At 36.0% G+C, this 15,203-nt stretch overlaps 1 protein-coding gene across 4 annotated transcripts in view; it reads left to right on the top strand.

The window, feature by feature from the left end:
- Positions 1 to 3,736: 3,736 nt before the first annotated feature.
- LOC135482411 (PTB domain-containing engulfment adapter protein 1-like) overlaps positions 3,737 to 15,203 on the top strand; it is a 38,862-nt gene continuing 27,395 nt past the window's right edge. Inside the window, exon 1 of one of the 4 annotated variants that reach the window (XM_064762382.1) lies at positions 3,737 to 4,224. In XM_064762382.1, coding sequence (XP_064618452.1) covers positions 4,133 to 4,224 — 92 coding nt within the window. In that variant the 5' untranslated portion in view covers positions 3,737 to 4,132. Of the gene's footprint in view, positions 4,225 to 8,467; positions 8,556 to 15,203 lie in introns of those variants that run through there. The other 3 variants (XM_064762380.1, XM_064762379.1, XM_064762381.1) reach the window with 3 other exon arrangements.

Raw genomic sequence — 15,203 nt, 5'->3', positions numbered from 1 at the left:
AATGGTTTGGTACCGGTTATGCATTTTTAGGGCATATAATTTACTATCTTGTCATTTAATATGTCTCTTTGTTGGTACATGTATTTTCAGTCAGTGCTACTTGGGAATTTCTGAAAGTGATCAGCATAGAGTGCAAACTGCTTGCATGTTGGGAGGCACTGTAACTTTGTTCTCCCTTCTCTAGGTGTTCTCCCCATTATAGTTCCTAAAGCATGCATTCAGATACAATTCAGTGCTATCTGGCACACCTTGATTGGTGGCATGTTTATGTGAGTGATAAATCATGTCTCAGACTATAACATTGTGATGTTTGTATGAACAAAATGTTGGTATGCATGATGTCACTTGGCTATGTCTTTCCATATGTTTACACACTGGTAGATTAAATATGTTACTCATGATTGTATAACACTGATGGAAGTTATTGCGATGGTCTATTACATTTTTTTTTGTTTGTTTAACAAAGGCAGCTCTTTGTTATTAAGATTTAGATTATACTGAATTACATGTTTTTTTGTACAATGCTAAGGAATAAATAAGCTTTGAAATGCTAAGCCCTTTTATATAACACATGATTATCACTCTGAAATATCATAACACTATAAAGATTTTACATCTTGGTTAATTGTATCGTGGGTATTAAACTGTTATGGCTCATACTTTTTGTTTTTATACTTTTTCATACTTTTTCACACAATTTTGCAAAAGCTTTCATGGAGAAAATAAATGATGTGTACAGTACTGTCCCATACAAATAAAATCTCTGTCCCCCATGCTTTTGCTGCCTCTGTTCTGCAGTGTACTTGCATGGTCTTATTAAATAAGACATCAGCTGACCTGTTGCAGCAACTCTTATTCATACATGTACATGGAATGGTTATTTAAAAGAATGATTTGGCAGGTTAACTGCATTATTGATTTTGGAACTAATGTTGCATTTAAAGGACACATGCACAATAAATGCTTTTTTATTAACATGCAGTTTAGAATGTGTCCTAATTGGGGCATAAAAATAGGGTGGTGGTGGTGGTGAAGTATATGAGTTGATTGACCCTAATATTGTCCTGCATTACTAGTATGTTCTTTAATGATGTTATTTCCAAAAAGTTCCGCCCATTGATGGAAAATGCCTAAAATGGAAGTTTTTTTTTTAAGATGTGAAATAAGCCTGAATTTGTTTTGGCATAACTTTTGTTTGTTTTCCTTCACATCAAAATGTTACTTTTTGAGTTCCTTTCATGCATTGTTTAACTTCTGTATTTTATTGCCTTAAGTGGATGACTTATTTACTGAATGTTGACAAATAGGAACACTCCAATTCATCTCAATGAATCAACATTTAAATAGAAATTCTGAGGCATGGTGCTTTGGCACATGTGCCCAGACAGAGTGTTAATAGATGTACATGGCGTGTGTGTGGTTTGAAATGCCACTGTGATCTGTATTTGAAGTGCATATTAGTATCCTGCCCTTACAGCATATATTCCTAGACAAGGGTCTGTGCTTCGTGCAGACTTCAGCCTTGAAGAAATTATACATGTACTTTGCTTCACTGTCCTGTGGATACATATTTATTTTTCTGAATGAAACAGCAATCAAATAAGTATATATATATTTTATATGTATATATATATATATAATCAGAATGGTGTATACGTACCTTTGTATAGGCACATAGTGACAGTGTGCTAAAGGTGATGTATTTTAACTGTTCAGGCTCAAGTGTCATGGGTTCATGTGCGTGGATCATTTTTATAATTTGGGTTTGTGAAATGCATGCATATCATAATGCTGTTCAATTCTTGGGTATTACTCTTAGAGCTCTTTAAAGTACACCACAATTTAAGTCTACTGGTATAATGATATATGTATTAAAAGTGTATGCAGTTATATGTAGATCAAGGGAAATAACTCTCATCAAACAAGGGGAATATATTAGCCCCTGATGTTAACAAACACGTACTCTGCAGTATGTTATAATAACCTACCAAATGTATGTACATGTACTGTACAGTAGGCTTAGGCTTTATTTAGTGGGCAGTGTAAAAAGCTTAATTTAGAAAATGGTAGTGAAAAGGATTTCTGTTTCTGTTTAATTTGTGCCAACCTTTTTTCTTCAGATTGCACAGGTCAGCATTATAAAACAATTTGAAGTGACAACTTTGACACTATAATAGATTAAAGTCTGCATATCTGATAAATGAATGGTAACACTGATGCTGATAAAAGGTCTGTAACAGAAACATGACTGAATAGTTGACAGTATGTGACTGTTTAATTTATCAACCAGCCTTTTTTTCAGCATCATTGACGGTCTACATGTGATGTAGTAATCTGGGTTTCCTCATTTTATTGCAGATGTGGACGAGAGTTATTTCATAATGGCCGAAAAGCTAAAATTTACTGTATACGTATACCTGTACTTGTACGTACGATATCTGCAGTTGTTTTCAGTTTTTGCATGTGAATTCATTTGTACATTCTTATAAATATGCAGGTCTTCAAAAGCGGTTAAGCGCTTTAGCCTCATCTTTGTCATATGACACTTTCGGATCATGATGTGGGCCACATGTACATGTTTATGGTTCCCCTACATCTGTCAGTGAAAGGAAATGATTTCTGCAGGAGCAGATTAGGCCCAATTATTGTCATAGCAAATAAGATTACATGTCTCTTTCTCTGGTTATATTTTTGCCTGGCATATGTACATGTTCTAATATATATGCCTGAAAGATATGTGCCAGTGTACTTAATACACAAGTATTGATATATTGTTAAAAAGCTAACCAATTTCAACAAGATGTACAGTGTATTTTAGAAATTGATAACAGGTTAGCATGAGGTAGGAATAAAATACATGTATTTGTATCACAATTGTTCATTGTTCAAAAGCTCATCAGCAGTGTATTATTTAAAAGAAAAAAATATCTTTACATGTAGTTACCATCACTTTATGGCCACTGACAACATTCTTTATGGTGTAGTTTTTTGAGCATGATTAATCCTGTGTGTTATCAGTAAGATAGAAATGCACATTCTTCACTTTGATAACCTGATGACTGTGGCTGGTTGATAAATTAAACAGTCACATACTGTCAACTATTCAGTCATGTTTCTGTTAAGACCTTTTATCGTAAAAAAAAAAACCCACCGTCAAGACAGAACAGGTTAATAATATAACACAATAGATGGCTTACAAAGAGTAGGTATTTGTTAAGACAGTTTGTGGTTTGTCTTAGACTAGGCTGTTTGAAACATTTAATATAGGTTGTAGGATCCTGGCTGGCAATTATGAGGTAAGTTCATGAAAAAGAGTTATGTTGTGTACAACACTTATGGAGGTACATGAATCTGGTGATATGGACATGTTTGAGAGAGGTGTTTATGACATACATGTACCGTGGTCAAGTTGTTAGGCCTGGGTGGGACAGTTTGGACAGACCCAAACCTGATATTGTTCACCATCATTGGTTTAATGTTGCCCTCACATACATGTAGCGTTATGTCACCCTGGGCAAAGTTTAACATTAGGCCCTCACTTGTGGTATATTTACAGTGCTTATTAGGGTGGTATTCTGGATAAGTTCATGTGCATGTAGGACAGGGATGGAAATCTTACAGTTCACATAATACATGTAGTCTCTATCTCCATTCAACAGTACAGGGATGGAAATCTTACAGTGCACATAATACATTTAGCCTCTATCACCACTCAACAGTATTCATGCCATATGGCTTCTCTATAGTATGGTCAAGTGGTACTTGAGTGCTCTCCTTACTAATGTTGTGTAGTACTGAAGAGGTTTTATTAGTTGTATTGTCCTCATGAGAAAGTGTTGAAGCATTGCTTGCAGATGTTGACACGGGGTACCTTTGGGAGGAGTGATACTGATATTCTCTAACGATTTCTCCATAGTGCCCCTCCCCCTTAGTTTGGCCTGTGTGTGGGCTAAACTATTTCAGGTCGGAAAGTGCACTTTAACTTGTTGCATGATTTAAATGAGCACTTTTTCTCTTGGTGAATTTGATAGCTTGCAATATCTCACAGGATACTATGTATTGTTAATACTGTGATCCTTGCTGATTAATTATTTGGTTAGAAGTTCATCAGTTGAAAAACTAATTTATAACAATGGATGACACAATGCCCCTGGAGCTGGCTGAGGAGATAGAGGAGTTTGACATGGATAGGGCTGGGAATGTCCCTAAGCTACCCCACAATGAGTAAGTACCTGTACACACATTTACAAAATGTGTCTATCGAAATGTAATGTCAAATGTAAGCAGTTTTTGGTCTCTCAGATTGTTTTTTTTGTATAGCTATTGACATGCATATGCAGACATACTGTACATGTACATATACATGTATGTATACAACATACATGTATGGTGCTTGAAAGCTATTAATCATTGAAAGTATCTTACAGTGTGCCATGAGGAGTGCTTTTTGTTAAGAGTTTTTTTTTGTGGCTGTTTCATTATCTTTTAAGGCTGTTGCTTTTTCTAGAGTTAATCTACATTTACATTACATGCACATGGATATATGTATACGTGTCTGTGTCTTTGTTATCTTATGGGAGTATCTTGAATGTAGATATTTGGCATGTGATAATCTTGTTAATACCATGAAGTTGGGAATTTTCATAAATATGAAAGTGTTAGAGCAGGCCATAACCTGTGTTCTACATGTATCTTCAGTTTCATTTGGGGTTGGACCATGTGGCATCACTTACATATAACTGTGATCCTGTCATACATATACAAGTAACCTGTGGGCATGGTGTTGTTTTCACAGATAGGATAGCATCCATGTAGAGGTTTTTAATTTTCATGTCAGGAATCTGTAAAATATTGGATAAAATTATTGATATGACTTAAATAAAATAAGTAATAACCAATACAAAGATAACATTTTGTATATGTCGTCTTGTATAATTTCTGAAAAAAAAAATGAGGCCTACATGTACAGGTATACTGGTATGTATGTTTCACTGCAGGTCAGTGGATTCCATGGGGATTTTTTATATTTTTTATTGTTAAAGTCCTTAAATGGTTGTTCTCACCAACTTAATTAATACTTTAATGTGTTGATAGATGATTGCAAATGTACATGTTGGTTTTGGGTAACGAGACACCATCTTTTACACTGAAGTCCCAGGACCTATCCTAGTCCTTCTCTCCAGGTCTGACAGCAGTCTGTTACTACCAGTCTGTATCTATGTTGTGATTATACTTGAGGGTGTGTTACAATCACAGGCATCTGGTTCAGTGTACATGTACCTGTCATCAGATTCCCATATTTTAAGGTTGTCTCTTTTTATATGTGAGAAAGGTACACATATACAGTACATACATATATACAGTGCATACATGTACATGTAGGTGTCTGTTGTAAAACACATACTACAAGATTGTGTTTGATAAAATAAGATGATGATGTCAGAAGTTATTCTTTTCTAAAAAAGTACTTTTTGGGCAGGGCTAAGGTTTTCATAGCACATGTTGATATATATACATCTATCTGCAGTTAATTTACCAGCCTGTCTCAAAGTACCTGTTTATGTATTTAGATAGTCTGTATGTACCATATGTACTCAGATAAAGTTGTCTACACCTGCAGCTACTTTGGCTTTGAAGTATGTCAGACATTGTCTAAACAATATTTTCCAACATTTGTTATGAAGCCTAACCACATGAGCAAGATTGAGGGATTGGTTTACAATCCCTTAATCAGAGGTTTAACCTTTTGGAGCAGATTTGCTGGTTACATGTAATTTATCTGTCTGATCCATTAACAGCACTAGTAGGTTGCTGTCACTGATGCTTGAAAGATATTTTAATGAAATTTTTAATTCATTTAAGAAGAGCTGATTATGCATGCACGTCAAACTGTGTGATGATGAATTCTCAGAGAATGTGCAAGGAATTTTTATGAAGATATCTAATCTTGTTTACTGCATGTCTACCTGATAAACTTCTTCGACCTGTGGATCTCCCACCCAGCAGTATCAAGGTATTGTTGATAGCTGTTTGATATTGGGCAAGCTTTCTAATAAGCGACTACTAATATGTTACTTGTCACAGTTTAGTGTTTTACTCTCGACTTCTGGTATCCTCTCTCCATACATTTGACTGCTGTCATACATGAGTGAAATGTCCTTGAAAATGGTGCGAGACATTAATCAATCTTAACATTACATTAATCTTAATATTGATGAATGTGTTTGTAGATTAGGAAGCACTAAACATTGTCTTTGCCGACATACATGTTCATGTATATGTGAAAATTGTAGCCTCTTTGTTGTGATTTTGATGTGTATGCAGTGGGCCTCTTGTTAAAAAAAAAAAAAAAAACTTTACAAGCATGTTTGAAAGTTGTCCAGCTTGTCATAATCCCCCCCCCCCCCCACCCAATTAATTTATATGCAGTGCAAAAATGATTTTTACATTCTGGCTACTTATATTTCTGTCCTGCAGCCTACATCTAATCTGGCCTAGGTTCAGCTTGTAGAAGTGATTTATATAGGTGTTCGAATATAAATGGAATACTAGCATACATCTCTATCTTTTAACATCCAGAGATGGTTAATCATTGTAGACGACGTACAAAAAATATGGTCAGATAAGAAAAAATCTCTGAGTGATGCAAGTGAGAATAAAGTTCAGTGTAAGGTACAATATGACACCCATAACCATTAGAGCAGAACTGCATAAAACATAGGATCCTAAGCATTTACCTGATACCAGGACATATTCAAATTAGCTTACATGTAATTACTTGTGCGCCTTCAATTTACTGGCTGCCAATCCCTGTCCCAAGGATAATTGGTGTCTGTAACTATAATAATAATGGAACAGAATAAATAACAAAAAAAAAAAGGAAGAAAATGTGATGTATTAAAATGGTTTAGTTTAAACCATTTAACTTATGAACTATGTTAATATTCCCCAACTGCACTTCGTTGCTGCAACCTTATGCATGAAGCAATTCGGTACTGTTATACTCATTTACATGTACAGTGTGTTAAAAATATGATCCAGTCTGTTGAGATTAAAATATATTTAAGAGTTGGGCTGCTATCCATGTATTATATACTAAAGTAATGTAGACACACAGGAAAACACGGAATTTGTTTCATTTTAACTTGTGAAGTTTTGTTGAGTACATGAAAAGGTGTAAATGGGCAAGGTGGTAAATATGTAGTGTATTGTTGTTAGTTGGTTTTCAGTATTGATATTTATTCAAAAGCATGCTTCCATTATGTCGCCTTAAAGCAGCTGTCAAAGAGGATCGATCAGATCTTGTTTTGGTCTACAATGTACACGTACATGTGGTACAGTGGTATTGCTGCCTGCTTGTTTTAGGAATACTGTCAGTGCGCTAATATGTATAGCATGAATCTTGCATCAGAGACGGAGATGGTGCACTATGATCAAATACAATTATTAAATGCTAAAGCCATGAATGTCTGGATGTGAGCAATCCAGTTTGACTGGCCATCCCTTCTGATGATAGATGGATAATTACAAAGACAGGAGCTCAGCCTGACTGCTGGCATTGTCTATCCCGATCCTCAACATAGGGCTTTTTCTTCCCTTCTCCTTTTCTTATTCATAGAGGATAAGAGACAGGAATAGTGATCAAGGTGAGCTGCACTGATTATCCCCAGCCAACTAAACAGGTTACATTACCGCACTATAAATACATACAGATTTATAGACCTTATCAGTATTAATGTTAGAGATGTATTTTTGTCAAATTAAATGAGTTAAAATATCTGTGAATTAAGAGTGAGTATGAACAAGGAGGCATTGTAGCCGTGTGTTTAACACTTCAGAGTTGTGACTGTACCCGGACAGACAGAGGGATGTAGTTGTGTGGGACCCCAGATTGGTTAAGGATTAAGGTGGAAGTACCTGCATAGATTGGTTAATGAGTGTAATACCTGGATTGCCTGCCTATGTTAATTAGGAAGTTAGCACCTGATGCACTGTGGCCTTTTGAAGCCCCACACCACTCAGCATCACCTTTGAAGGTGCTGGAGTGACATTTTGGCTGGTGTTTCCATGACAATTGACTGGCCAGCTGTGGCCATGGGATGCCATTTTCCAGTGCAGTGAAGGCCTAGTGTGCTTTGAGAGGACTGGTGCAGCATGTCCCGCTGCTTAACTCAGTCATACCTGCTCTGTTTAGATGTTCCATGATAAGCAGAACGCATGTAAAAATTGATCGTGGAAGCTAGCTGGCCAAAGTTATCTCAAGCCTGTTTGGCTATTCAGCAGCCGTGGAGGATGGTCCTGTTTTTTTGATTAGTTAATTCATATGGCTGGGATCAGGCTGTGAGCTGACTGACTTCCTGACCACAGCCTCCTGACTGGCGTGACTTCTGGTGCCAGCAGATACAGCAGGGCCAGGTAAAACCTTCACCACACTGACACTGTACCCTGGTGAACAAAGCTGATCATCTACTGCTCAGAATAACTTGGGACTCCAACATCACCATGTCAACAACAGCTCATTGCATTCAAAACTATTTTCTCTCCAATGTTCTCAGGTAAGTCAGATCAGTTGTGTGCATGATACTGGGTTATTGTGCAATCAGGAAATGATGTAGAAAGATAAAGATCTCAGCAAAGTTGATGTTAATATCAGATAGATAGTTTTGCTCAGATTTGAATTAATCTTTGTTATGTAAGAGAAAGTTTTAGATTCAGTTTGAAATGTATTTGGTCTAACATCAGACAAAAAGACAAACCCATGTGCTCTTCCCCATGACACATGTAATTATAGTGAGTTCAGAGGTAGGAAAAATAATAAAGATCACATGTGATCATATTTGAGTTTGAAGATCTTGTAAACGTTTTAGCTCATGTAAACCATATTACATCTCAGAGTTGGTGATCTATACATGTATATAGTATATATGCTCTATTGCACAAAAATATGTGGTATACAAACTTTGTGAACATGAAAACATTCAAAACATAATATTACATGACTCTTATGATTAGTAAAGCTTGGTGAATATGGATTTTGACATTTTCCATTCTGTGAAACAGTCAGTGTTTTATAAAATATCTATTCTTTGATATTTGATATTTCTGTTTCAATGTTCATAAACATGTAAGCCTTGAAAAAGTGCTTTCATTACTTTAATTAATAAAGACAGAATATCATATTTGCTATGAGTCTCATCAAAGCATGAATATTTAGATGACAGATAAACCATGGTAGTTTGGGTAAACTTGTGTTCTTCTGAAGGCTAGTGATCTGTTAATATCACATGCTGATGTTCCTCATGTAGGTATATGCAGTTATTATGGGTGCCATAGAAATGACTGAGAAGGAAAGTTCAGGATTATGGCAGTGATATAACCAGATCTTGTGTTGGAAAGCGACAAAGTATGGTACATACAGAACAGGTTATAGAGTGTGTATAACGCATAATGACTATACAGAGTTTAAAGAGGAGCTGTTTATTCAGAGCTCAATGTTGTGTCTAAGAATTAGTATCAACACATGTACATGTAGTTTATTGCTTTGCCTCCAGTGTCAGACATAAATAATTGATTATTGTCAAGTTAGATGTGCACTTGTTAGACATGCATTAATTAGGCTCCATATACAGGGTGTAGCTTATTTCAGCCACATCTGTTGGTATTTATAGAAGTGGTTGTTATGATATTTTGTAAACAAACAAGTAAAATCATTTGTTAATGAAAAGTGATTTAAAAGCCTTTGACTTCTGTCAGGGTTTAAAATGAACAAGAGCTTTGTAGTGGTAAATGTATTACATGTAACTAGCCTAGTTTCTGGTAAGTGATACATGTACATGTACCTGGATGTGGTTTGGTGTGAACCTGAGAGCCTGGTGTAAGGTTACCCTTGCTGGACCTGGAACCTGTGGTCTTCATGTGAAGGTTTGGGACATGGAGCACTTTTTGGGAACAGACACATATACATTGTCATTGGTACAGGGGAGTTTTAATGAGGTTACATTAATTGTTGCATCTCTCCCACATGTATCAGTAAGACCAAAAGTGCATCTTTGATGCTTGTTAGAAATTCTGGACCATAGAAACTTCTCTTTAAAGTTTACATGTTTTGTAAGTGCATGATCTGTGAAATAATTTGATCTATTTGGGCCAGATCTAACTATCATACAGACATTCTTGATTCTTCAAGGCATTTGATGTATCATAGTCCAAACAAATATTTTTTTGTTGATCTTCATTAGGATCATTATTGGTGTGATGAGATAAAGGCAAACAATGTAGATGTGTTCTTAATCTTATACATATTCATTAAGAATTAGAGCAGGAATTTTTAACTCCAGCTCAGCAGAATACTATGATGTACTGTTAAATGTTCATGTACATCACACGTACAGTATGTTTCAAAGTAAGCAGCTATGGGTACGACACTAATGTAGACAGCTTTTTTGACAGTTGAGTATGTACATGTATTTATGCCAGGTTATCGCTTCTCTTATATCCTGATGATGGTTTAAGTTAACTGAAATAAGCTCAGCATGGCTTCCGTGTCATTTATTGAAATTGTGACATTAAATTGATAAATCTACTCCACCTAACTATTCAGCTGAGTGTCAGCATACACGTACACATATATCATGTGTATCACATCTTGAGAAAAATAGGTGGTTTTGTGATTCTATTTTTGCTTACATATATCTTTTACCCTATAAAGATTTTAATCACAAGCCCACATTAATGCGGCATCACACCAATCTCCTATCTCTGAAATATTATATGGAAAATTTAGTAGGATGCTGTGTTCAGCAAAAGCGTGGTATTAATTTATGTCTTGTGCACAGCACTCAAGAAGCAAATAAACTTATCACAAAACATCATTTTGAATTGACAAAAGGGGATGTCTGTCTGTTATGGATGTGGAGTCAGATGGTCTTGGTATAATGAATTGGTATTATTCTATACTTTGAAGGCGATTAATTTTTGTACCTACGTGTACTATCAAAGTTCCACTGAAATAACAATACATGTAAGTATTATCCGGCTGTTAAAGAGTTAATTGATCAATAGTGTCACTTTGAGTACATGTACATGTAACTTGATCCAGGGAATGTCAGATCTGTGTCAAAGCTCATTTACAGTGCTGTTGTGTTTGTATGGAGTAAATGTGAATAAAGTAAATGTACATACATTTTTATCAGTCATCTCTCCCTCAGTGGGAATGTTGTCCTTAATAATATATGTCTGCATATTTAGTCATGTGCATATTACTTTGGCCATCAGGTCTTCTAAATTAACACTGATTGAAAAGTTAATCTGATTGTATGGACACAGTAGAGTGCTCATTTAATCAAGGAACCAGTCTTGAGCTTGACCTTCCTAACTTGGCGGCATTTTGATATCAGAGCTTATACATGTACATGTAGCTGACATCTGGGTTTCCACTGGCTTCTCATTTATCTATAAAACATATTCTTTATTCCAAAATTCCTTCAACAACAAAAAAGAAAAAAAATCTGCCTTTGAATATATGTAGATGACATGATTCTGCTTGAGAAAGTTGCATTTAGTGTTAGACAAGAGTGTAAACATGTTCTTAATTACTCTATTGAAGTGCAAGAAACAGGACTTCATTGACAGTAGATACATGTACAACTGCAATAATGTAAAAAAAAAAATGGATGGAAAGACACCCTTGGCTGATAGGGCTAATTACTGTGATCTTTGTTAAAGGCTGATTTGGTTTATTGTAGGTTTTTCCAGCCGTTTAGTGAACATGTGATAGGTGTCCCTAATGTATAATACACACAAGCCCCCCGGCACCAATTACATGCAACAGGATATGCTAATCCAGCTGTACATGGATAGGGCCCGTTTAGAAAAGATGCATTTCTGAGAGTTTTTCTTGTGTGTATATTAGATTTATTGTATGCAAATTGGGGGATTGACATGGCATGTAAGCACTTTTTTCAAGCTCAAAACCTTTTGTTTATTGTAAAATTCTATTTAATTGCTTGGTTTTGTTTCTCTATTGTCACAGTTATTAGTTAACATTATTTGAGTCTCAAATTTAACTATGATAAAAGAGACACATGCAATAATGCAAATAAAAGAGACACCTGGACTAAATGCTGCAGCTACACATAAATGTAAATGCTGTTAAAAGCATTATTCAAATGAATGCTTAAAAGTATTGGAGTGAAAGAAGCCTCTATTACAGTGGTGAGAGCTACAAGTGCATGTATGTTGCAGTACTTTAGAAAATTGTATCAGACTTCAGACGCAGCTGATGTGGCACTCATTCTAGTGGATAATTGGCACTTTCATGTTCTATCATTGCGACTGATCACCTGTATAATACACTTATGTGCCAGCCTCCCCATTGTCGTCATGCTAATTAACACTTATTATCCGCATGTAAAGTCAGTGACAAGCAAGGCTTAGATATGTATATAATATGTCTGCAATTCCCACTGGCATGAATGGAATTTGAATTACATACAAATTTCAGTTCATTGATCTCAGTCAATACTTTGATAACATACATGTAGGCCTACATATACTTGTGTGTACTCGAGTTGTGATGGTTTTCCTGTACACCTAATTGTTTTATTTGGCTCAAAACTTGGACTGGATACCTCATTCCCACATCCTTGTTTACTGGAATGAATGAATGGGAGATCATGTTATACCTTGTTTCATATAGGATGTGCATGCTAAAAAACATCAGATGTGAATTGTGTGCAGCACAGATGAACCCATCAACTCATGCATAAATTCACGACAGTCACAAAAAGAGCATTGCATTTACTGTTGATGAATGGCTCAGTGCATTAACATTGATAAGAGTTCTCAGCTTCATGTATGCTACACACAATAGCTCAATACATCAACAGTGAATGCCGTGACAATAAAAATAAGCCCACAACCAAGCTGTAAAAGTGTAGTGTTATGTCCCTAGTGGCAGGTGTGAGACTGTTATTCAGTCTGTAACTGCTGTAATTGATTAGTGGATGCAATGATGGTGGTTTTGCTGAGGTTATGTCAGTGACCTGGTGTAACTCACAACAGCTTATGTGTCCCTGAGCGCTCCCCAAGCCTATGTGCACATGTAAGCTGGCCCAGTTAACACAACCCATTATGCACATATATACATCCTTCTCTGACAAGGCCCAGTCTGAGCAGAAATGCATCCAGCCACTTAGCTTTTTCTAACTTGTCAAATAACCATGTTCTGTCTTTGTGTAATTCACAGACGTGGCTAGCTATTACTGTGTACGTACCTGTCTTGTCTAACTGGAATTGTTTGTTTTTTGAAATTAGATCTTTTTAATCCACTTGATCTGAAGCTCCAGAAAAAACCCTTCTTTTAACATCTCTTTTCTTTTCATTCCTTACTCCTTGTGGGAGTTTCTCAGTACACCGAGAAATACTGAGAAATTACCCAGGTTAATTGATCATGCACTCCACAGTGTGGAAAGAAAAAAGTAAATGGAGGAGGTAACTATGAATGATAGACTTTATTGAAGAAATGAGAACCAACTGATGCATGTTCTCTGTTTGACTGTATGAAGAGCATAGTTCAAAATTTGTGTAAATTGAACGTGAAAATGAGGAAAACATTATAAATGTCAAAATTTGACAAGTGTGTCCAGAGACAAAATGGAGTTTTTGACCTTCAATTAACAGTTTGGCTGTGACTGTGGTTGAAAAGTTTGTCTGCTACATCATGATGTACATGTGAGTAGTATTGTCTCAGCTCAGTTTAGTTCTCATGTCATGACACATGACATTTACTGTGAAATATTCATCACTAGGGCGTAGAACAACTATCAAATGTATATGCATGTAATTTAGAAATATACATTCCAACAAAGCACACATATATTATATTTTTCTGAATGATAGAATCAATTTTGTATACATGTAACATGTATTTTGCACATGTCCTTAAATGCACTCATAGATAAACATGTCAGTCTCATTTGTGTGTACATATATATGTATATCTACTTTTTTCATACTACATTTACGTAAATACATGTATTTTATTTTTAAGGCATCAACTGTTTAAATCAAGAATTAATCGTATTGGTTGATGTTAATCTAGCACAGCACAACTGTCCCAACTAGGATTTGACAGTTTCATTATAAGTGTTTGCTTGCACTGCTGTATGCTCTTTGTACAGTTGGCATATAGTTTATGTGCACTCTTATATGTGCATCTTATTGGGGAACTGATGTGGCCAGTTATGTTAGAAAAGGCTTTTGAAACATATTTATGGATTGTTTGCTTTCTGTGTCACACTTTCAAGTGCTGTAAGTGTCGGGTACTATATATGTAAGTCAATCATCCTCTTAATGTACTGTATTGCCCCTGTTAGTAAGGGGTCTCGGTGGGCGAGGTGGTTAGGGTGTCGTGTGGGGGTGGCTGTGGCATAACCCAGGGCGCCCTCACCAATACAGTCGCTATGGGTTCAAGTCCAGCTCATGCTGGCTTCCTCTCAGGTCACGAGTTTTCGCCAGGCCCTTCCTGCTGCTTTCCTCCCACTACATGTGTTATGCTGGCTGCTGTTGTATAAGTGAAAATAAATATTCTTGAGTATGGCGTAAAACATCAATCAAATAAATAAACATTTTAAGTGACACATTTTGCTTGGTTTTGATGGATTCATTTACCATATAGTGTGACATGAAAGGTTTGTATGAAGTTAGTAATTTCTTATTGCATGAAATTTTGGCATTAAGGGTGCCTTAATGTGCTTCTGAAATTACATTTTTACACACCAAACTTGAGATAAAATACATTAAGCACTAGTGTGCCAGATATGTAGCTAAAGTCAGCAGACATGCACTGCATGGTGATACCTTCCCAGTAATCAGGTCTTTTTTAGCCCTGCTTTGGCCGAGCTGTTTCTTACATGTAGGTTGTGTTTATATGTATCCCTATCTAATTATCAATTTTCCTGTGTGCTGGGACACAGATTGCTGTTTTATTGGCATGATAGTGCTATATGTATTTTCAGAGAAGTGCATCCATTATTCAGGCCATTTGAGGCCTGTGTAATATTTTAGTTTTGGATATATACAGTGTGTGTGATTTTTTAAACAAGATTTCAGCTACATTTACATGTAGGTGAGTGCTGTTTGGAGGACTTCAGGGCAGCAGTACTTTTTTTCTCTATCTTAAGGGATTGGAAGCAGTAACAAAT

Source organism: Liolophura sinensis, chromosome 1, assembly GCF_032854445.1.
Source record: "Liolophura sinensis isolate JHLJ2023 chromosome 1, CUHK_Ljap_v2, whole genome shotgun sequence".
Lineage (NCBI taxonomy): Eukaryota > Metazoa > Mollusca > Polyplacophora > Chitonida > Chitonidae > Liolophura > Liolophura sinensis.
Note: the sequence above shows the minus strand (reverse complement) of the source record. Positions and strands in the feature narration are given on the sequence as shown.